Genomic DNA, 22,849 nt, shown 5'->3' on the forward strand with positions numbered 1-22,849 from the left:
AAACTTCACAAAAACATTTATTATGGAATGTGATGCCTAGGGAAACGGAATTTGTGTTGTTTTAACGCAAGAAGGAAGACCCATTTCTTTTGAAAGTCATCCAATCAAAGGAAAGTATTTACACAAAGCTATTTATGAGAAGGAAATGTTGGAAATGCTAAATGCACTTAAGAAATGGTGACCTTACATAAGGGGAAGACACTTAAAGGTAAAAACGGATCATGATAGTCTTAAATACTTTTTAGAACAAAGATTATCTTTAGAAGAGAAACAAAAATGGGTCACTACGGTGTTGGGTTATGACTGTGAAATCATCTACAATAAAGGGGAGCAGAATGTTGTTGCAAATGTACTCTCAAGAAAGGATGAGGATGTGGAAGCATTGCTTTGTGCCATTTCTATTATCCAACCAGATTGGATAAATGAAGCAAGGGATGAATGGAAGAATGACAAAGAAGTGTGGGCACTCATTCAAAAGTTGCAGCAAGATCCCAATACATTTGACACATTTAGCTAGAAAAATGATTCGTTATGGTACAAAGATCGCTTATACCTCTGTAAAAATTCCCAACTCAAATAAAAGATTCTTCTAGAATTGCACACCTCTCTGTTAGGAGGGAACTTAGAATTTTTAAAAACATACCACAGGGTTAAGAAGTATTTTTTTTGGGATGGCCTTAAATCTAATATTCAAAGATCTGTGGGGGAATGTTTGGTTTGCCAACAAAATAAAGTTGAGACAATTAATACCCCGGGTCTGTTACAACCTTTATCCATTCCAAATCAATGTTGGGAGGAGGTTTCAATGGATTTTATCACAGGTTTACCCAAGTCCGAATGAAAGAGTGTCATCATGGTGGTAGTTGATAGACCTGACCAAGTACGCACACATTTGTGCATTATCTCATCCATTTAGAGGCAATAAAATTTCTACTGCATTTATGGAAACAATACAAAACCTACATGGAAACCCAAAGATTATTGTAAGTGACAGAGATCCCATTTTCACTGGAAATTTTTGGACAAGATTATTTTCTTGTATGGGTACTCCATTAGCTCATAGCTCATCTTATGATCCAGGTGGCTCCAGAGACACACACAGGACAAGGAGGGCTTATGAAAGCTTAAAAATCAAAGTGATCAAAAAGCTTTCAAACTAGGACCAGAGAGTAGATCGCGTCGTCCTGATCGCAACGGTGCGAACAATTCGTCAATCCGAGCTTGTGTGAGGGAGAACGAGTCAGACAAAGTTCAGGTTGACTTGGGTGACTGGGCAGGCTTAAGAAGGTAGCATTTTGGACAAAATACGGCCATCGGATTCTGGCCAACCTGGGCCAGATTCCGGGTGAATTTTTGGCTTGTTTAATTTGTCTCCTTTGGTCATTTTTTGAATTTTAAAAAATGGCTATGTGGTTTTTTAATAAAAAAAAAAAAAAAAAAAATATTATTGGGGTGGCGGGGCACCAACCGTGCCACCCCCCCAACGGACTACATTAAAAAATCAAATTTTATTTATGGGCTGACGGGCCACAACCCCTGCCGACCCTCCCTAACCACCAAGTAACAAAAAACATATATTAATAGGGCGGGTGGCCATGACCCCGCCCCCCCGGAACCTCCATTACACATATGTATTAACATATGGGGGGCGGGTAGTCAACCCCGCCACCCCTCCACATTACTCACACGAATGGCCGACGAAAGTTTGGGGAGCAGGCCACCGAACTGGCGGACCCACCCCTGTTACATGTTAATGCAACCATTTTATAACAAAAAAAGGAGGGGCGGGATTTGATCCCTCGACCCCTCCTCAACAATCCTCCAAACTTAACCAATGCGCCAACAGTCATCTTTAAAACATCTGCTCGGAAAAAAAAATAAAAAAATAAAAAAAATATATATATATATATATATATATATATATATATATATATATATTTAAACTCTAATTTTCTTTATTGCAGGTGTAGCATGGAGGAACCGGGAGTGGGCACAGAATTCGAGGCAATTTTTTTTAATTAATTTATTTGCAGGTGGAACCATCACTGAGCAAAATTTTCAGGAGGGTGAAATTTTTGCATTGTCCAAATTAGACAAATTTTATGTCGATCTTACACCTCTCAGCGACACAAACCCGATGGCGTAGTCAGTTTCCTGATTTGAGCAACAGATCTGCAGAAGCCCCGGAGGAGGGAATCTTTGAAGAATCTAGGGAGAATCTAAAAGATTCCTTAAGCCCTAGATTTCCATTTTCTCGGAATTCAGAAATTTGATAGTCAATTTTGCACTATTCGACACCACAAATCTGATGGTGCATTCAGATTTTCCATTTTCTCATTTCATTTTTTGGCCACTTTTCAAAGTGGAGTGCAGGTGTCAGTATTCATTAGCGAGCAGTCATTTCCATGCGATTCGATGCCATGAGATCGATGGTCCAAACAAATTCAACAGCTTGACATCCAGATCTTCAGATGGCCCTTGGATGTGAGGTATATGCAGTGTATTCATGTACTTCTTTTGTTATGCATTATGCTGCACAAATCCTTGTTTGATGTTTGATGTGGGATCTTGTTTCTTACTTGTTTTCATGGTTCCTACTTGATGTGATGTGGAATCATTCGTGTGATGTACTTGTGGTCATGATTCGTCATGTTTTGTTCGAGATCGTTTTGTCGTCATGTTGACGGGATACTCATGTTGTCATCATGTATGTTTGCATTGAGATCCCTCTTATGCCATGTCGGTGGGATCATCATCATGCATGAGTTTTGTGTCATACTGATAGGAGTCCTTTTGACTGAGAGTTCCTGTAGTGGAACATCTCTTGGTGCCACTCCTGCGTGAGGGCATTTTCCTTGTATGATAGTGACATCACCTCTTATGTACATCATCACTATTGATAGCACTTAATGCAGCGGCCTACACCATCTTGACACCGGGGCCCGGAGACATAGTCCTTCCTAGACGAACTTCGTTATCAACGTCTTATGTTTTCATGTGCTGATGATTGTCACGTTCCTCTTCTTTACAACATGTAGATGTATTCATTGGTGTTCTTTTAAAAATGAAATTTAACACATCATGAAATTAAAAGGTCTTGGAAGGGTCCTTTGTCACACCCAGACCCGGATCATCTTATCATCCTCAATCTGATGGGAAAACTGAGATAGGGAACAAATTTTTGGAAGGATATCTTCATTGCTTTGTATCTGATAAACAAACAAAATGGGTCAAGTGGTTGCCTTTGGTTGAATGGTGGTATAACACTTCCTTCCATACTGCAGAAAAAAATCACCCTATTTATGGCACTTTATGGATATCATCCACTGTCCATCACATCATCTTTAAGAGAAAATTCCATGGTCCAAGTAGTGGAAGATCACATCGAGCATCAACAACAAGTTTTTCAACTCTTAAAGGATAATCTCACTTTGGTGCAGAATAAAATGAAATAACAAGAAAATCAACATCGCAGTGAAAGAAATTTTGATGTAGGTGACTGGGTATTTCTACGGCTACAACCATACAAACAAATGTACCTCAAGCAAGCTAAGAAGGATAATAAATTATGACCAAAGTATTATGGTCCGTACAAGGTGTTGCAAAAGATTGGTACTATGACATACAAATTGGAGCTTCCTGCATCTTCCTGAGTGCACCCAGTTTTCCATGTTTCATGCTTAAAGAAGGTTATAGGTGACAAACTCCCAGTTCAAACAATATTCCCAAAACTTGACGAGGAAGGAAAAATCATCTTGGAACCCGAAGCACTCACAAAAATAAGAACACGACAGCTACAAAATCGACCAATTTCAAAGTATCTTATCAAGTGGAAGAACTTACCCGCTGAAGATTTCGCATGGAAGGATGAGAATTTTATACAAAAACATCTAGAACTACTCAAGCGTTGAGGACAACACTTTTTTGAAGGAGGGGTATGTTAGGTCCATATAACACTAGTGTATTCCCCCATTATTATTGTCATTGTAGCCCTTATTATTATTATTGTTGTGCCCATATTGTCCCCATATTGTTATTATTGTGCCCCATAAAAGCCCACTACTATTATTGTTGTACCCTCACATTATTATTGTTATTTCGGCTCTGATTATATTTTGACCCCTTAGACTCCTATATATAGAAAGGAAGTTTTGTCATTTGAATCATCCAAGAATTGTTCATTTGTGTAATGTAAAGGAGGTTGCCCCCTTGAAGAGGATGATTTTGAATTCGTTGATCTATCATTTCTATCTTTTTGTGAGTTGGCTGCATAACAGTCTTCTTCCAAGTATTTCAAGAATAGAGAAAACTTTTTCTTCGCCTTAATTATCCAAAAAATTTGAGACCCTAGATTTCTAACCCTAGGGTAAGCTAGTTATTTTTCCTTAGTTTTGTTTGGATCTAGTTATCACTCCATGGAAATTCTAGAATTGTTTGAATCCTTGACTCCATATGCCTTATATTGGGAAGGCACTAGCCTATCTCCCTTGTTGTAATCTTCTAAATTGTAGTTTTTTTTTTTGATAAACTAGGGTTAAATTTCAAAACTTTCAACATTTAATGGCCTTTTGATCCATGTCTTATGGTTAGACATTGTTGAAAAGTGTATTTGATAAGTGAAAATGTTGTTTTACATGCATTTTTCAGCCGTTCTCTAGGGCCAACGTCAAGTTTTTATTTGTTGTTATATAGCTTATTAACTGTCAAAACTTGTTACAACTTGGTCCCTATTTTTCTCTCAAATTTAGCCTTCGTTCTATATTGTTTACTCATAATTTACGCAACTAAATTTGTTGTTGTTATAAATTGTTGCATTGCGGTAAATTGTTGATTTAAAACACTAGCTTGTAGTAGCCTTGTATTTTCTTGATTTGGTGTGTTTGTGAAACCTATTTGAGCCTTTTTAGGTTAATTATAACCTTTAAATTGAGCCATAGCTACCTTGAATCCAAATATGGAATTTACTCCATCCACCTCAAACATTATCTTGTTATACCTTTATTTAGTGGATTCCCATTGCAACATACTTAGAGGGTGTTGAGCTTAAAATTCTTGAGTTATTTGATTGTGACCACCATTAAAATGAAGGGAATTGTTGTTGAGATGACAATGGTAATGTTTTTAAAATGTTGCACATTGTCTAAATAAGCTACTGAGACTTTGCACTAGATACTACATTTTGTTATAATATCCTATAGTATTGTGGACTTAAATATTTGAGTTAAATCAAAATTACATCACTCTTTAATTTTTTCCTTATTTATGCAATCATACGTGCTAAAATATCCCATCATGCGATGAAGGAGCATATAGAACTTTGATCTTCAAAGAAACCCTAATTTTATCTCATTTTCCAAATCTACTAGACTTTCATGCCCAAATATTGCCTTTTTGTTGTATATTTTCTATATCTTTAGCCAACATTAAATTTCACTGAAATCAAATTAGCCTTCTTCCACTAATTTTGTATATGACATGTAAAAAGTTGTCAGATAAATTCCAAGGTGTGCCTTACACATTCCATGGTGTTGATGCCCAATATATGGCATGTAAAAGGTTGTCACATAAGTTTCATGATCTGCCTCACATATTCCAATGTATTAATGCCCATGCTCCAAAGAACATGTATAAACAAGATGGACATCTCTATTGTGTGCTCAAGCTCGTCGATTAGAATGGTTAGTTGGGTTGTAGTTTAGTGGTAAATTGGTGAGAGTCTATCACAATTGAATTAATATCAACTTTCGATGCATTTATAATAATGGTTCTATCTGATACGTGACATATTTTGATGATTCAAATGGGATAAAATGAAATATAAATAAGTGTAATATATAAAATTGTTATATTATATATATATAAATTGAAATTTAAAGTATTTTTATTAAAATAAAATTAAAATAAAATATTTTGATTTTGAAATGAATTGGACATTTAGTAAAATGAAATATAAAAAAATGTAATATATAATATTGTTGCTTAGCACGTTTTTATACAAAAAGTAATTGATTATATATATATATATATATATATATATATATATATATATAAAACAAACAACTAATATAATCTTAATAAATTTTATAATTTTTTTTTTTTTTAATTTTCAAAACTGATTGAAAGTTAAAGTTTTTTTACTAAAATACGTATAAAAATGTTGTAAAATAAAAATAAAATAAATATTTATAAAATATATTGATTTTGAAATCAATTATGGTTTTTGGCCAAGTGGTATCAAGTGGTATTGATAAACCATGGTAATGACCCATGGTATTGTAACAAAGCCTATTTAAAAGTTAATAATATCCATGGTTAAATAAGGATTAATATCATGGTTAAGAATTTTGTTACATTGTAAGTATTAAGTTTTAATTTTAAAAATGTTATAAAATTAAATTAAAATAAAATATTTTGAATTTGAAATGAGTTATGGTTTTTAAGCATATGGTATTAATAAGTCATAGTATTAGCCCATGGTATTGTAACAAGGTCTAAATTATTATATAACCACATAAAAATATAGTTATCAACCAATTTGAAAAAACAACAACAACAACATTTTTTTTAATATTTAATTTTTTTTTTTGGTTCAAAACTTTAACAAATTTCATACAATTTTCAAAACTAATTGAAAGTCAAAACGTTTTTGGCCAAATGTCATAACCTTTGCTATAAAAATTGGAGAATTTCTATCAAATTAAAATGAAACAAAGCTACTAATTAGGAGGCACTCATGGTTTCTATCAAATAAAAGCAAAAGGAATTATGTATTGAATCCCTAACAACAAAAATCTAGCAAATACATTTAAAAGATATAATGTTATGGGAAATATAAATTTTTGACAACATTTTGATAAGTTTCTCAATGTAGATTACATGAACAAATTTCCTTATTTACCCAATCAAATATTATTCACCACATCTCGAAGCATTTAAAATATAACACACAATAATACAAAGATTCAAACATAGAGGCTTTGGAAAATCTGCATTTCTATTAAAACTCATAATCATACATTTCTCTCTTGGCCTGATTCTACATTCATTTGGCCATTAGTTTTCCCCTTAGGATGACAATGTTTTAAACAACATATACAAACAAAATAATTTTTCCTAGATCCATAAATCAATCCACAAAACACTCTTGCTTTTCAAGGTAGACTAGCTTTTGTCTTGCTCACAAAATCTTGTTTATCCATAGCTTTTCTAAATCCTATAAGCACTCCAAAAGTTTTATTTCTAAAATTTTTCCTCTCCTAACAACTTGCTAATTGCTACCAAGGCTTTTCCCGTCATAATTTATTTTCTAAATCTTAAAGACAATTTTTCTTTTTAAAAATCTTATCTACTCAATCTTGTCTCTATCCATTGTTCTCTTAGAAATAAAGAAAATAAAATTATTTACAATAAGGAAATAAAATTCATTTTCCATGTTGAAACATGCTTTGTCTCAAAAAAGCTTCATGACTTGGAGGCTCTAATGCTCCTACATCAAATTCCCAAGGTAGAAAAAATTCACGACCTCCTTGTCATGTGTCATTACTTTTGAGTACTCAAGGATCCCAAACTTTACACAATCTTTTATCATCCATCTCATCATGATGTTGTCCCTCTGCATCTGCTTATGGAACTTCACTATGATTCCATACTTGTTCTTATTGCTTCTTACAATCCTGCAAGCTAACCATCTCTACCTTTCCACTTCTCATCATGCTTCTACTCATCATTTCAAGTGAATATTTTCTAGCCAAGAAAACAATCAAAACAAAAGTATACAACCAAACAAGTATACCTTCAATCTCACTTCTTTCTTGGCATGCTTGTGAAATTTCAACTTGTACTTCTTATTTTGTTGCAATTTGTTGCTTAAACTCAGTTCCCATGCTATCAGTAAATTCTTCAACCTTTGGATTTACTACATCCTCCTTTATAACAACTTTTGGAAGTTTTCCATCCTCACATTCTACTTCACCTACATACACATAATCAGTTTGAGAATTGAAAATCATTTCTGCATGTTGTTGTGATACTTCATCACCCTTTACAAGCATTCCATTTAAGTATTGCTCTTCATCTTTGGTTAGAACAAAATTCGGATTATGTTCTCCTCCAGTTTCCTCTATCTTCATGACAACTTCAAAGGGTTGTTCTTCACCTATATCAAAACCTATAATTACACAAGTCATCAGATTTAAAAACATAAGGCTCCTTAGCCTCATTTGATGTCTCAAACATCAAATCTCCATCAACATCATCACTGTCCTTTCCAAGAATTTTTCCTTGCTTAGGTTCACATATATGAACTTCCTCCTCATACTCAGTTTCTCTGAGTTCTTCTTCAACTTGTGTCACTTGTTTTTGCATCAACTTTCTTGCAAATAACTTCTCCATAGGCTATTTGACCCTTTTCCGCATATTCCACCAGCTTCTCTCGTTCTCCTCATTTTGTTGTAACAACTCCATAAGCACATTCAACTGTGCCTTCACCTCAATGAGTTCCTTCTCAAACTCTTCATCACTCATCTTCCTCATGCCAATAGATGTGACATCTTTATGGCTTCCCTCTAAATTCTTCAAATGACTATCCATAGTCATCTTCATCTTCTCCTCTTCCTCTGTGAGCTTTTCGTTGCCCACTATAAACTACAAATAACCTTTATAGTAATAGGTCACCTTCCTACTACACATGCTTCACCAAGCTTCCCACTTGTACTTGGTCTTTTGGCATTCCAGTTTCCCGCTGGAACCCATTGAGCACTCCTTGCGTCTAGGTTTCTACACTCACATTTCCTCTTTCCATCACATCTATACAAGTTGTAATATTTCTTGCCAAAATTCACCTTCTATGTTGTTACAATTTGCAAAAAACTTTACCAGAATTTAGATACAAACATTCAAATCTACATCAAGAACCAAGACGCAAAATCTCAACTATGATTCTGCAATCATCTAAAAGCATTTACCAACTAGAACATAAATATAAACCTCTACATCAACCAAAAATTCAACTTTTGAATTCCACTTCTAAAGATCTTTACAAGCGTTGATACCACTTAATGCAAGAAAAATTGAATTTTCCCTACAAAGTTCAAATTCTCAATCTAAATTACATGCACAGATTTCAATATTTACTCAATTATATATTATTCGCCACATCTCCAAGCATTTAAAATAACACACACAATAATGCAAAAGTCACAGTGCCTCTTTTGGCAAATCTATATTTCCATTAAAACAAAGGAAAATTGTACATGCATAAACTCATAAATCATACATTTTTCTCTTGGATTCTACATTCATTTGGTCATTAGTTTTCCCCTTAGGCTTACAATGTTTTAAATAACATATACAAACAAAATAGGAAATTGAGAGAGACCATTGAAATTGATAAACAAGCCAATAATATTAATAGGGACGATGATTGGAAGCTAAGCAAGAATTAGGTTCTTGCTCTTTCTTTGTGAGTTTTATTTTATCGTTTGTTTTTAAATTCTATTTTTATTTATTTTATTTTATTTCTATTTACTCTTATTAATTTATTTTCTCATCTTTTCATTTATTTATATTTTTATTAATTTACCATACCTATTTTATAAATATGGTATTTGGCCCATAGGATTCACTTAAATAAAACCTATTCTTGAAAATGGGCGTATGGAAGGTTGTAACTCCTAGTTTCAAGGGCTAAATTTACCTTTTTTACCCTCTCCCTTAAAATAAGGTGGGCTATTTGAGGTGATTTGTAAAAATGTGCTATGATACAAAATATTTTCCCACTAAAAATTTAAAACCCCTTAATTTCGCCAAAGGGCGAACATTCGCCCCTAAAATTTTCTATAGATGAGACGGGGCGACGGCGGACGAGATGGCCACTTGGCCCCCTGCAACCATTCCAAGACCAACTTGAATAATCCTCACGGCACCTCACAGACGACCTTTAATGCTTGCTCTTGCCGAGGCAAAACCATCACCTGCATAACCATGGATCTGGTGTATCACCCGATCATTCTTCCCCTCTTTCATTGTGCCTGCCCTTTGCAAGCGGGAGAGCCAACTAAGCAAACCAGCATGGGACACAGATGTTGGCTTGTTTGCTGTCTGGACTTGGGTAATGGCTTCCACCATTCCCATACTAACCTTTGCAATTTGGCTCCTATCCCTCAGCGCTCTGTAACTTCTGCCCCCCTTGACTCTACAACTGCGCCTACCTCCACCATGGTCTGCCACCGCATGCGCAGCCGTCACCGTGGCACTCACGGCGGTAGCTCTCGCTCCCCTGCTTTACACAGCTACAATTGGGCTTCCCCTGCCTCTTCTACTGAAAATCCCTGCCATTATAGTGCTGCTGGTCATTATTCGAACACTAGAGGTGGTAGAGGCAGAGTCTGCCTCCACTGCTCCAGACGCGATGAGGTGGTTGTGTGCACTGCTACCTTCCTTCTGCCTCCGCATCAAGTCCCTCACACTACACAGTTCTGGTTTTGTAGCTCTATGAATTACCCAGTTATAGTCGCCACCGTCTCCATTTGCATTTTTGAAGAGCCGAAGCAGCAAATACCCATGACTACTTCCTTGGTAGAGACGACCAGAGCAGGCCCAAGCCGACACAGAGACAACAATGACGAGCTAGATGGTAATGGAGGTCAGCACAAAAGACATGAAAAAGCCATCGCTGGCAGCTCACATGATGCTTCAAGCGTTCCTAGTGACACGCGGGTAGTGGAAAGTCGTCTGGAGAACACGTCGCAGGATGCAGCTGGCAGCAGGGAGGGAGGAAGTCAGGCTGCGGGACGTGGCGAGGCGGACAACCCAGATGACTGGGCGTGTCCTATCGTGGAGGAACCCGCTCCGGATGACCTAGCACAGCGTGTCACCCCCGACAGATGACAATTCATTTAGTTCTGGGTTTATTTTCTGTCTTGCTTATGTGTCCTCAGGGTAATCTGCTAGCTGAGTGGTCCAATCAGGACAATCTGTGGTTTTTCTAGGTGGTTTTGCTAGTTTTCATGGTAGTTTTGTTGTTAGCTGATAGGTTGGTCTATTCAGGAAACCTATGAGTTAAATTTGGACGTTTAATGGACTGGTTTCCCCTTTGTAGGGGTAATCTCAGACAGTTTTCATGGTTGTGTGCTAATTAAGGCCATGACCCTTTACAGCGCAGCTACTATGTAACTTTTTGTATTATATCAATAGATTAACCTTATTTAGAAAAAAAAATAAAAAAATTATACGTGCTAAAATATCCCATCATGCGATGAATGAGCATATAGAACTTTGATCTTCAAAAAAAAGCCCTAATTTTATCTCATTTTCCAAATCTACTAGACTTTCATGCCCAAATATTGCCTTTTTGTTGTGTATTTCCTATATCTTTAGCCAACATTAAATTTCACTAAAATGAAATTAGCCTTCTTCCACTAATTTTGTATATGACATGTAAAAAGTTGTCAGATAAATTCCAAGGTGTGCATTACACATTCCATGGTGTTGATGCCCAATATATGGCATGTAAAAGGTTGTCAGATAAGTTTCATGATCTGCCTCACATACTCCAATGTATTAATGCCCATGCTCCAAAGAACATGTATAAACAAGATGGACATCTCTATTGTGTGCTCAAGCTCGTCGATTAGAATGGTTAGTTGGGTTGTAGTTTAGTGGTAAATTGGTGAGAGTTTATCACAGTTGAATTAAGATCAACTTTCGATGCATTTATAATAATGGTTCTATGTGATACGTGACATATTTTGATAATTCAAATGGGGTAAAATGAAATATAAATAAGTGTAATATATAAAGTTGTTATAATTAATATATATATATATATATATATATATATATATATTTTGAAAGTTAAAGTTTTTTTATTAAAATAAAATATTTTGATTTTCAAATGAATTCGGAAACATCAAAAAATGTAATATATAATATTGTTGTTTAGCAAGTTGTTTATAAAAAAGTAATTGAGTATATATATATATATATATATATATATATATATATATATATATATAAAATAAACAACTAATATCATCTTAATAAACTTTATAATTTTTTTTTAATTTTCAAAATTGATGGAAAGTTAAAATACGTATAAAAATGTTGTAAAATAAAAATAAAATAAATATTTATAAAATATATTGATTTTGAAATGAGTTATGGTTTTTGGCAAAGTGGTATCAAGTGGAATTGATAAAACCATGGTAATGACCCATGGTATTGTAACAAATCCTATTTACAAGTTAATAATATCCATGGTTAAATAAGGATTAATATCATGGTTAAGAATTTTGTTGTATTAAGTTTTAATTTTAAAAATGTTATAAAATTAAATTAAAATAAAATATTTTGAATTTGAAATGAGTTATGGTTTTTAAGCATATGGTATTAATAAGTCATAGTATTGGCCCATGGTATTGTAACAAGGTCTAAATTATTATATAACCACATAAAAATATAGTTATCAACCAATTTGAAAAAAAAACAACAACAACAACATTTTTTTTAATATTTTTTTTTTTTTTTGTTCAAAACTTTAACAAATTTCATACAATTTTCAAAACTAGTTGAAAGTCAAAACGTTTTTGGCCAAATGTCATAACCTTTGCTATAAAAATTGGAGGATTTCTTTCAAATTAAAATGAAACAAAGCTACTAATCAGTAGGCACTCAAATAAAAAAATCAGATGGTTTCTATCAAATAAAAGCAAAAGGAATTATGTATTGAATCCCTAACAACAAAAATCTGGCAAATACATTTAAAAGATATAATGTTATGGGAAATATAAATTTTTGACAACATTTTGATAAGTTTCTCAATGTAGATTACATGAACAAATTTCCTTATTTACCCAATCAAATATTATTCACCACATCTCGAAGCATTTAAAATATAACACACAATAATACAAAGATTCAAACATAGAGGCTTTGGAAAATCTGCATTTCTATTAAAACTCATAATCATACATTTCTCTCTTGGCCTGATTCTACATTCATTTGGCCATTAGTTTTCCCCTTAGGATGACAATGTTTTAAACAACATATACAAACAAAATAATTTTTCCTAGATCCATAAATCAATCCACAAAACACTCCTGCTTTTCAAGGTAGACTAGCTTTTGTCTTGCTCACAAAATCTTGTTTATCCATAGCTTTTCCAAATCCTATAAGCACTCGAAAAGTTTTATTTCTAAAATTTTTCCTCTCCTAACAACTTGCTAATTGCTACCAAGGCTTTTCCCGTCATAATTTATTTTCTAAATCTTAAAGACAATTTTTCTTTTTAAAAATCTTATCTACTCAATCTTGTCTCTATCCATTGTTCTCTTAGAAATAAAGAAAATAAAATTATTTACCATAAGGAAATAAAATTCATTTTCCATGTTGAAACATGCTTTGTCTCAAAAAAGCTTCATGACTTGGAAGCTCTAATGCTCCTACATCAAATTCCCAAGGTAGAAAAAATTCACGACCTCCTTGTCATGTGTCATTACTTTTGAGTCCTCAAGGATCCCAAACTTTACACAATTTTTTATCATCCATCTCATCATGATGTTGTCCTTCTTCATCTGCTTATGGAACTTCACTATGATTCCATACTTGTTCTTCTTGCTGCTTACAATCCTGCAAGCTAACCATCTCTACCTTTCCACTTCTCATCATGCTTCTACTCATCATTTCAAGTGAATATTTTCTAGCCAAGAAAACAATCAAAACAAAAGTATACAACCAGACAAGTATACCTTCAATCTCACTTCTTTCTTGGCATGCCTGTGAAATTTCAACTTGTACTTCTTATTTTGTTTCAATTTGTTGCTTAAACTCAGTTCCCATGCTATCAATAAATTCTTCAACCTTTGGATTTACTACATCCTCCTTTATAACAACTTTTGGAAGTTTTCCATCCTCGCATTCTACTTCACCTACATACACATAATCTACATACACATAATCAGTTTGAGAATTGAAAATCATTTCTGCATGTTGTGATTCTTCATCACCCTTTACAAGCATTCCATTTAAGTATTGCTCTTCATCTTTGCTTAGAACAAAATTCGGATTATGTTCTCCTCCAGTTTCCTCTATCTTCATGACAACTTCAAAGGGTTGTTCTTCACCTATATCAAAACCTACAATCACACAAATCATCAGATTTAAAAACATAAGGCTCCTTAGCCTCATTTGATGTCTCAAACATCAAATCTCCATCAACATCATCACCATCCTTTCCAAGAATTTCTCCTTGCTTAGGTTCACATATCTGAACTTCCTCCTCATACTCAGTTTCTCTGAGTTCTTCCTTCAACTTGTGTCACTTGTTTTTGTATCAACTTTCTTGCAAATAACTTCTCAATAGGCCATTTGACCCTTTTCCTCATATTCCACCCGCTTCTCTAGTTCTCCTCATCTTGTTGTAGCAACTCCATAAGCACATTCAACTGTGCCTTCACCTCAATGAGTTCCTTCTCAAACTCTTCATCACTCATCTTCCTCATGCCAATAGTTGTGACATCTTTATGGCTTCCCTCTGAATTCTTCAAATGACTATCCATAGTCATCTTCATCATCTCCTCTTCCTCTGTGAGCTTTTCGTTGCCCACTATGAACTGCAAATAACCTTTATAGTAATAGGTCACCTTCCTACTACACATGCCTCACCAAGCTTCCCACTTGTACTTGGTCTTTTGGCATTCCAGTTTCCCGCTGGAACCCATTGAGCACTCCTTGCTCATCTAGGTTTCTACACTCACATTTCCTCTTTCCATCACAACTATACAAGTTGTAAGATTTCTTGCCACAATTCACCTTCTATGTTGTTACAATTTGCAAAAAACTTTACCAGAATTTAGATACAAACATTCAAATTTACATCAAGAACCAAGACCCAAAATCTCAACTATGATTCTGCAATCATCTAAAATCATTTACCAACTAGAACATAAATATAAACCTCTACATCAACCAGAAATTCAACTTTTGAATTCCACTTCTAAAGAGCTTTACAAGCATTGATACCACTTAATGCAAGAAAAATTGAATTTTCCCTACAAAGTTCAAATTCTCAATCTAAATTACATGCATAGATTTCAATATTTACTCAATTATATATTATTCGCCACATCTCCAAGCATTTAAAATAACACACACAATAATACAAAAGTCACAGAGCCTCTTTTGGCAAATCTATATTTCCATTAAAACAAAGGAAAATTGTACATGCATAAACTCATAAATCATACATTTTTCTCTTGGATTCTATATTCATTTGGTCATTAGTTTTCCCCTTAGGCTTACAATGTTTTAAATAACATATACAAACAAAATAGGAAATTGAGAGAGACCATTGAAATTGATAAACAAGCCAATAATATTAATAGGGACGATGATTAGAAGCTAAGAATTAGGTTCTTGCTCTTTCTTTGTGAGTTTTATTTTATAGTTTGTTTTTAAATTCTATTTTTATTTATTTTATTTTATTTCTATTTACTCTTATTAATTTATTTTCTCATCTTTTTATTTATTTATCTATTTAATCATTTTTCTCCCATATATATATATATATGTTAAATTATTCATTTTAATAGTTTTTTTACTAAACTTTATTTTTCAATAACTGATCATTGATGTTATAATTTAATAATTTAATATTAAATAATTAATATAAATTATCTTAATATCTCTTACCATTGACTTTATTAGTTATAATCTCGACTAAAACTAGCTGTTAAGGTTAGTTTTTATTAAATAATATTATTTTCATAACGGCTAATTCTGGAACTTGATGCATCCTGTTGCTATTTATTCATACTGATTAATCTGTTTTTTCACCTTAGTCCTGAAGATGAATCTCATTGGCAGTTCAAAATGTTAACCACCAAATTTTCGATGTGATTAATCAAAAAGATAGTAGATAACAAAAAATAAAAATAGAAAAAATACTCTAATCCATAAATCAATCCACTTCAAAACAACCTTGCTTTTGCCTTATTCACAAAATCTTGTCTATCTATAGCTTTTCTAAAACTGAAAGCATTCCAATAGTTTCTAAGATTTCTAAATTTTTTTCAATCTTAACAACTTGCTAATTGCTTCTAAAACTTTTCCCTATAATCTCTCAAAATTTATTTTCTAAATTTTTCATGCTTTCAAATTTAAAAAAAAATCTTATCTACTCAATCTTATCTCTATCCATTGTTTAATTAAAAATAAAAAAAATTAAAATTATTTACAATAAAAAAATAAAATTCCTTTTCTAGGTTGAAATCTATTTCGTGTCTGGATGGCTTGAAAGCTCCAATACTCCTACGTTTCTCACAAGGAGAATGAAAATCACAAGACTGGAAATGTTTCAAATGGTAAAATTGCCGCGGTTAATTATGGTCATCAATGTGCAAGCAACAAATAAATATATGAAAACGGAATGATGCTCAGGGAGTATTCCAATTGCTACATATTAAACATTGATTACTGCTGTGAATTTCCTTTTATAGATTACTACTGTGAATTTTTTTTTTTATGGACATTATAAGAAACATGCCTTCAGTACATTGTATACTTCAGTATCGAAATGCACTTTACAAATGCATTAAGCCTAAATTCAAAACTAGAGCATACTATATTGCAGGCTGTAAAGACTCCACATTCAAAACAAAGATGAGTTGAAAAACATATTAGATCATGAAGCAATAGAGAGTATAGTGGAAGCATGGGATCCTTAAAATTGTGGCTTATAGGCCAGAAGAGTGATTTTCTAGGTATCATTTTCATTTTGTTGCTCCTATGGGGTTTTTTAGATTCAGAATTTGAAGGGACCCAACCTGGAAAAAGTGTTGTTTGGTGGCTTGGCTTGTAACACATGGTACTTAGCCCCAAACAACTTGAAAGTGTACAAATTTCGGAGGACAAAGGATAACAAAGAGTTACTATTAAAATTTAAAATACCCTCTTCACAAACTCTACGTGGGATTTCTTGAAAATTTTAATTTATCAGCCTCTGCATTTCATCAAAAGATAAGAGCCTTACTGTAAAAGAAGGATTGAAACTGAAAAGTAATGAGCTGTTATCATTTTTTTCTATTCCACCAGAGTCACAAAACATGTATTGACCAGTTCACTCTAAATGCTGCATGATTTATTACAGAAATGGTAAAAAACTCAATAGTCATTTCTTTTGATCTCAACGAAAATTCGCATTTTGAAATCTTATAAATCTATTAAAATAGTAACAATAGTACAAAATTATATCTTATTTTCCAGTGATAGATTTAAAGTAGTAACAATAGTACAAAATTATATCTTCTTTTCCAGTGATCAGGAATTTTACGGCCCTGAAAGCTTTATTATGAGTAAAAGCTTCTTATTTCATTGTCTTCTAACAGTTTTGTGTGAACAAACTCTAAATTTCTTGCACCATTCCGACTTGAAGTAAATGCGCAGGTGGTATATTGTAGGTAGACAGAGTCGACCTGCAATTGTTTTGGAGAAACCTGTAGAGCTTGTCAATCAGTAATCCTTCAAAAGGACCAGTGCTCTTATTAGTCTTCAATGTGATTTTTCCTAGAACATACACAACCCCTGTATTATTTGCCAATTCAAGCCGCTGCAATTCCTCATCTACAGAGTAGTTACTTTCTGCCACTGTATTTCTGCTTGCATAACTTCTGTCATGTGAGGAGGAATGAGTTCCTCTAAGCTTGAGATAGTCTTTTAAGCTTTCAACAACCTGGTTGATAAATTCAGATCCTTCCATGTTTGGGACATCTTTGTAACCATATTGGGCTACGCATTTATATACACCCTTTGGCTCTAGTTTTCCAACCATAAATCTCTCCGACAAAAGCACTGTCTTGACTGGAACCATTCTTATGGTGATAATGACAAGAACTTCATGCAAAGTCCCCACATTCTTTACATAATGCTCAATAATCGGTGGTAAGCCGGAAATAAGGTCACTGCAGAAGAAACAAATTCCTGGTACACGTGAATTCACCCCGGCAACCAATCCATTCAAACCTTCTATGCTGAGTTTTCTCCGTGCTAAATATTTATACTTTTTCTGCCTTCCATAGTTCCAAGAGAACATTATGGTCAGAAAAATTGCTGCAATTAGGAAGGGACACCAACCTCCCTGTGGCACCTTATTCAATACAGATGATAGATAAACGCCTTCAAAAATAGCAAAAAACAGAGTGAAGGGTAGTATAAGCAAAACATGCATGTTCCAAACCACAAGCATGACCAAGGTTACTAGGCACGTCGTAATGAACATGACCCCAACCACTGCAACCCCTGCACCACCAAATACCTAAAATTATCCTTGGAAACTCAAAACAATCCATAAAAACTACCAAAAGGTTGCACCACCAAATACCTAAAATTATCCTTGGAAACTCAAAACAATCCATAAAAACTACCAAATTCTGTTGTTAGATATAAATTCAGATATTCTTACCATATGCATTGCCAATTTGTGTTCCATCCCGGAATCCTACGACAATTGCAAGGCAGATAACCATGAGAACATAGTTAACTTCAGGTGAATAGATCTGGCCCTCGTAATTTTGTGAGGTATGCACAATCTTCACTCGAGGGAAGCAGCTAAGAGCCATGGACTGTTTTATGATTGAGAATGTTGCTGTAATCAATGCTTGACTGGCTACAATGGCTGCTAAAGTGGCAACAATGAACATTGGCCAATACACAGACTGTGGTATTGATTTGTAAAATGTAGAGCCTATGTCCCCTGGGTTCTTTATCAAATAAGCCGCTTGTCCCGTATATGTGATAAGCAGAGATGGGTAAACCAACGCACAAAAGGCAAGCTGCACCAAAAAAACCCAAATTTCACATTATGATACTAAAACTTAAGGAGGATGAAGCACACATGTATGATGAAATACTAATAATTCTGTCCTTGACATATAGCTTGGACCTGGATTGATTTCCTGTTGAAATGGCCCAAGTCTGCAAACATGGCCTCGGCACCTGGATCCAGGCAGAACAAAGAACTGATGTTAGTGTTTCTATTTGTATAGCTTTAGCATAAATAATTTGGGATGAAGTTATGAAATTTGTTTGAGAAAATCATTGATATGGATTTATCAATTGAGTTAGAAAACAGTTCCAAGTATACTATATGATAAAATGAGACGTATATCATCGTCAGAATAATCAATACCTGTGATACATAAGACTACACCTCCAAGCATCACCCATCCTTGTTTGTGATATTCATGAAAGTAATAGTATATATAATATGGGTTGAATGCCTTGAATGCTCCAGGATAATATTTCACAATATTATACAGTCCTATCATTGTGTTGGTCACGAACCAGGTAATCATTATGGGTGAGAACATGAAGCTAACTTTACTTGTACCGAGTTTTTGAAAAAGGAACAGTAGTAACAGGATAAAAAATGACACGAGTACAACAACGCCTGCATGAGTTAACATACGAAAACATAAATTATGTCAGGAAGTGGGATGCCATAATTCACATTATACACACAGATGATATCATGTTTATGATAGGGAGCTGCATCCCTCCTCCAAATAAACTAACCCATACTGGAAAACTTGATTACATCCCAATATACTCATGGAAGCCAAGCTAATAGTGCCTATTTCGCATTCTTGTATCATCTTACCTTGGCTCATGTTATTGTTCCTTGCCTGAATTCCTTGCACAGCTGACATCACTGCAGGATTAAAAAAGTATCATGGAACAAAATCAACATGTGTGATGGAGCATTGAGTTGAGGTGCCACGCTAATACCAGTTTGACATGAAAGAATTTTTTGAGATACATTTATGGGCAGACCTGATATTGCAGGAGTCAGCGCTCCATCGCCAATCACCATACAAGTGCCCACCATAACAACAATCAGCAAAATTCTCTGAGCCGTTGCACTCTTCTCAAGCAATTCCTTTGTCTTCGAGTTGATAGCCTTTCCACCATTTTCCGTACTGAAAAACTTCAATTTAGTATCTGATGCAAGGCGCCTGAATTGCTTGCCAGTGCTTTTTTCAAGGTTGACATACTGAGATAACAAGGAGTATACAGCGAATGTGCCTCCTGTAAACCAGTTCACAATTTAGCACTAACCTGCACTCTATGATAAACCATCAATTACTTTTGAATATTAAATATTTCTATTTAGTGGCACAAATCCATCCAAACTGGGTCTCAGATGCACCTCTCAAAGGTGAAGCAGGAGGTTGCATATCTCGAGTTCAAAGAAACAGAAATGGAAGTAAGCAGTGACAAAATTCACAACCATGGTGAAGTTCAAGATTGGATGTGTCCCCAATGGCAAAGTTCAAGATTGGATGTGTCCCCAATGGCAAAATATGCAACCTTAAAATGCATATCCCTCTAAATGCATATCAAACCCTGGTCTAAATGGGTCTGTGCTAATGTGCATATTCAATACAACCAACCCTCAATAGCCACAGAATGGTATATTTTCAAAAGAAGGAAAATCCCTGAAACCCAAGCATTTGCAGTCTTAGAAGCTGTAAGTGGAACACATTTGAAATAAAATCCATTACCTTCTCCATGATCATCTGCTCGAAGGACAATGATAACATACTTGACCAAGGCAATCATGGTTAAAGTCCAAAATATGAGGCTAAGAATTCCCAGTACTTCTCTTTCCTTTGGATTTTCAACACCAACAGAAGAGAAAACATACAAGGGAGAAGTTCCAAGATCTCCATACACCACCCCAATTGTCTGATAAGCTAGAAGCAATGTTTCTCGCTTTCCAAAAATCTACACAGTATACATTCCCATCAATTATCTCATATAACAAAAAAAGATATTTAACAAATTAAGATAAGCATACATAGTGATGAAGCAATCAATAAGTACCCAGCAACAGGGCAATTAACGTTATATATGTTACGATACAGACTGAAATTCAAATTACCTTTAAGTACCTGCAATGTTATAATATACATCGTTGAATTCAAAGTATCTTCAAATATTAGAATATAAATTGTTGAATTCAAAGTAGTTTCAGAATTTCAGATCCCACTGTAAATGCTGTAAATGCTGTATTATATGCTACTGGATTTGGATTGAAGTAACTTCAAATTCATATATATATATATATATATATATTGCTCTGTAAATATATAATATGTGCCTAATGATGATATGGAAATATAGAACATGTTTTCTATGAGATTGCATCCATCACCTATAGAGATGGTGAGATACTGTTTACATTGCTTTCTTTCGAGGAAAAATGCGAGGTACTCTTTATTGCTTTTATTTTTACGAAATTATTTATTTAAAAATATATACATTAACTTCTTTTTTTCAATTGAACTGATGGATCTAAGCGCACCCCATTTTCATCAATCCCAATAACCTCCCCTGACTTAAGGTTACGATATGGGCACAAAATAACAATGCATGCATGCTTACCTTTGGCTTGTGAAACGGAATTTCATAAGACTGCATCATTGTCCTATAATTATCTGGTTTCCCTTTATCGATCATACCCTCCTCATTTTGAATTGATACCACTTCCAGTGCAACTCCATAATTGGCCTCTGAATCTGCAGGAGCGTGTTCAGATTTTCCAGCGACTTCCATCTTTATGACCAGTCAGATTATCTCAAGTATCTCTGACACCGATCAAACAAATCTTATTTCATTAAGGCATGCCCTTCTGATCCATTGAGTTTAGCTATGATTCAGACCTGAACTACAAAAATTGCTAAAAATCAAAAGGCTTGGCAAAATTTGTAAAAAATCAATTTTGCAAAACAGAGGAGAACACCCCCGCCTCCTCCCAAAAAAAACCAAACACCTTCATCACACGGCTAATTAACATTATGCCCGTAAATAGGCAACTACCCTTTAAACACCCCTATTGCCAATGATAAATCAAACCTGATTCTGCACCTGTAATATTGTTAAGGTAAAATTATGATCGTAGATCCAGCACAAAGGTAAGTGCAGAAAAGAAGAAGGCCTTAAAATAACTGCAAATACTTAATATATCTACATGCATGCAAAAGTCCAAGCCATAACCTTTGTATTTGATGGCACGCAGCTCCCTGGATTAATGCATTCCCCTCCCTCAGACAAAAGTCCACGCCACGACCTTCTGATTTGATAGAACGCAGCTCGCTTGCTTAGTGTACTCCGCTTCCTGCAACTAAGGTCCACGCCATGTATTTGATGACAGCAGCTCGCTTGATTAATGCATTCCGCTTCATTCGACGATCTTTCTTCTTTTTAGGGATTTTCCAACGGTACTTGCGGTTGAAGTAAGGTATATATAATTAAATCGCGGAAGGAGAATGGCAGGAAAATATTCGCCGTGATCAAATCCCAAATTGGCAGTTCATTGGATGCATGTAATCCCAGTTTACTAGGAAACATACCGCGTTTATTGAATGTTTGTGTGACCAAATCCATCAGGGTATGCTAGATTTTTAGATAATCAGCTCTTTCCCACCACTAATTTCGAAGGCCAGCCATTTGGAATTAGAGTTCTATTGTCAGTTTTATTGAAGATGGCTTCAGAGAAGAAATTATCAGTACCCAACATAGGAGTACGCTCTATGAACCCCATAACCTCAGTGGGGTTTATCATAGCAAGTAACCTCCATAGATGGCTGTGACTTCAAATTTGGTAAGCAATAAAACTCATCTGTGAAATCATGATGTCGGGTTATAGGTCTACATTTCTTGTAAGGATTTATGCAATTTTCTGTTTTCTGTTAATACAGCTACAACATTAGCTGCTTTCCACGTCACTCTAACTGCATTGGTGGGATTTGTGTCAAATGCTACTGGGAATTCTGCTGCCAAGGAAGTGCCTTTG

The 22,849-nt window shown here is 34.5% G+C and overlaps 1 protein-coding gene across 1 annotated transcript; it reads right to left on the reverse strand.

The window, feature by feature from the left end:
• Window positions 1-17,234: 17,234 nt before the first annotated feature.
• LOC149156706 (potassium transporter 26-like) lies at window positions 17,235-22,621 on the reverse strand. The gene is made up of 9 exons (XM_089438433.1): window positions 22,051-22,621; window positions 21,439-21,716; window positions 20,556-20,778; window positions 19,825-20,079; window positions 19,652-19,702; window positions 19,181-19,441; window positions 18,935-18,987; window positions 18,455-18,824; window positions 17,235-18,291 (listed from the first exon to the last, which is right to left on the reverse strand). The coding sequence occupies exons 2-9, from the start codon at window positions 21,607-21,609 to the stop codon at window positions 17,399-17,401; spliced, it is 2,277 nt and encodes a 758-aa protein (XP_089294559.1). The 5' UTR covers window positions 21,610-21,716; window positions 22,051-22,621; the 3' UTR covers window positions 17,235-17,398.
• Between the last annotated feature and the right edge of the window lie 228 nt (window positions 22,622-22,849).

The sequence above is a fragment of the Pinus tabuliformis genome, chromosome 9 (assembly GCF_031772625.1).
Source record: "Pinus tabuliformis cultivar Carrire ecotype Pingquan chromosome 9, CPIR1, whole genome shotgun sequence".
In the NCBI taxonomy this organism is placed as follows: Eukaryota; Viridiplantae; Streptophyta; class Pinopsida; order Pinales; family Pinaceae; genus Pinus; species Pinus tabuliformis.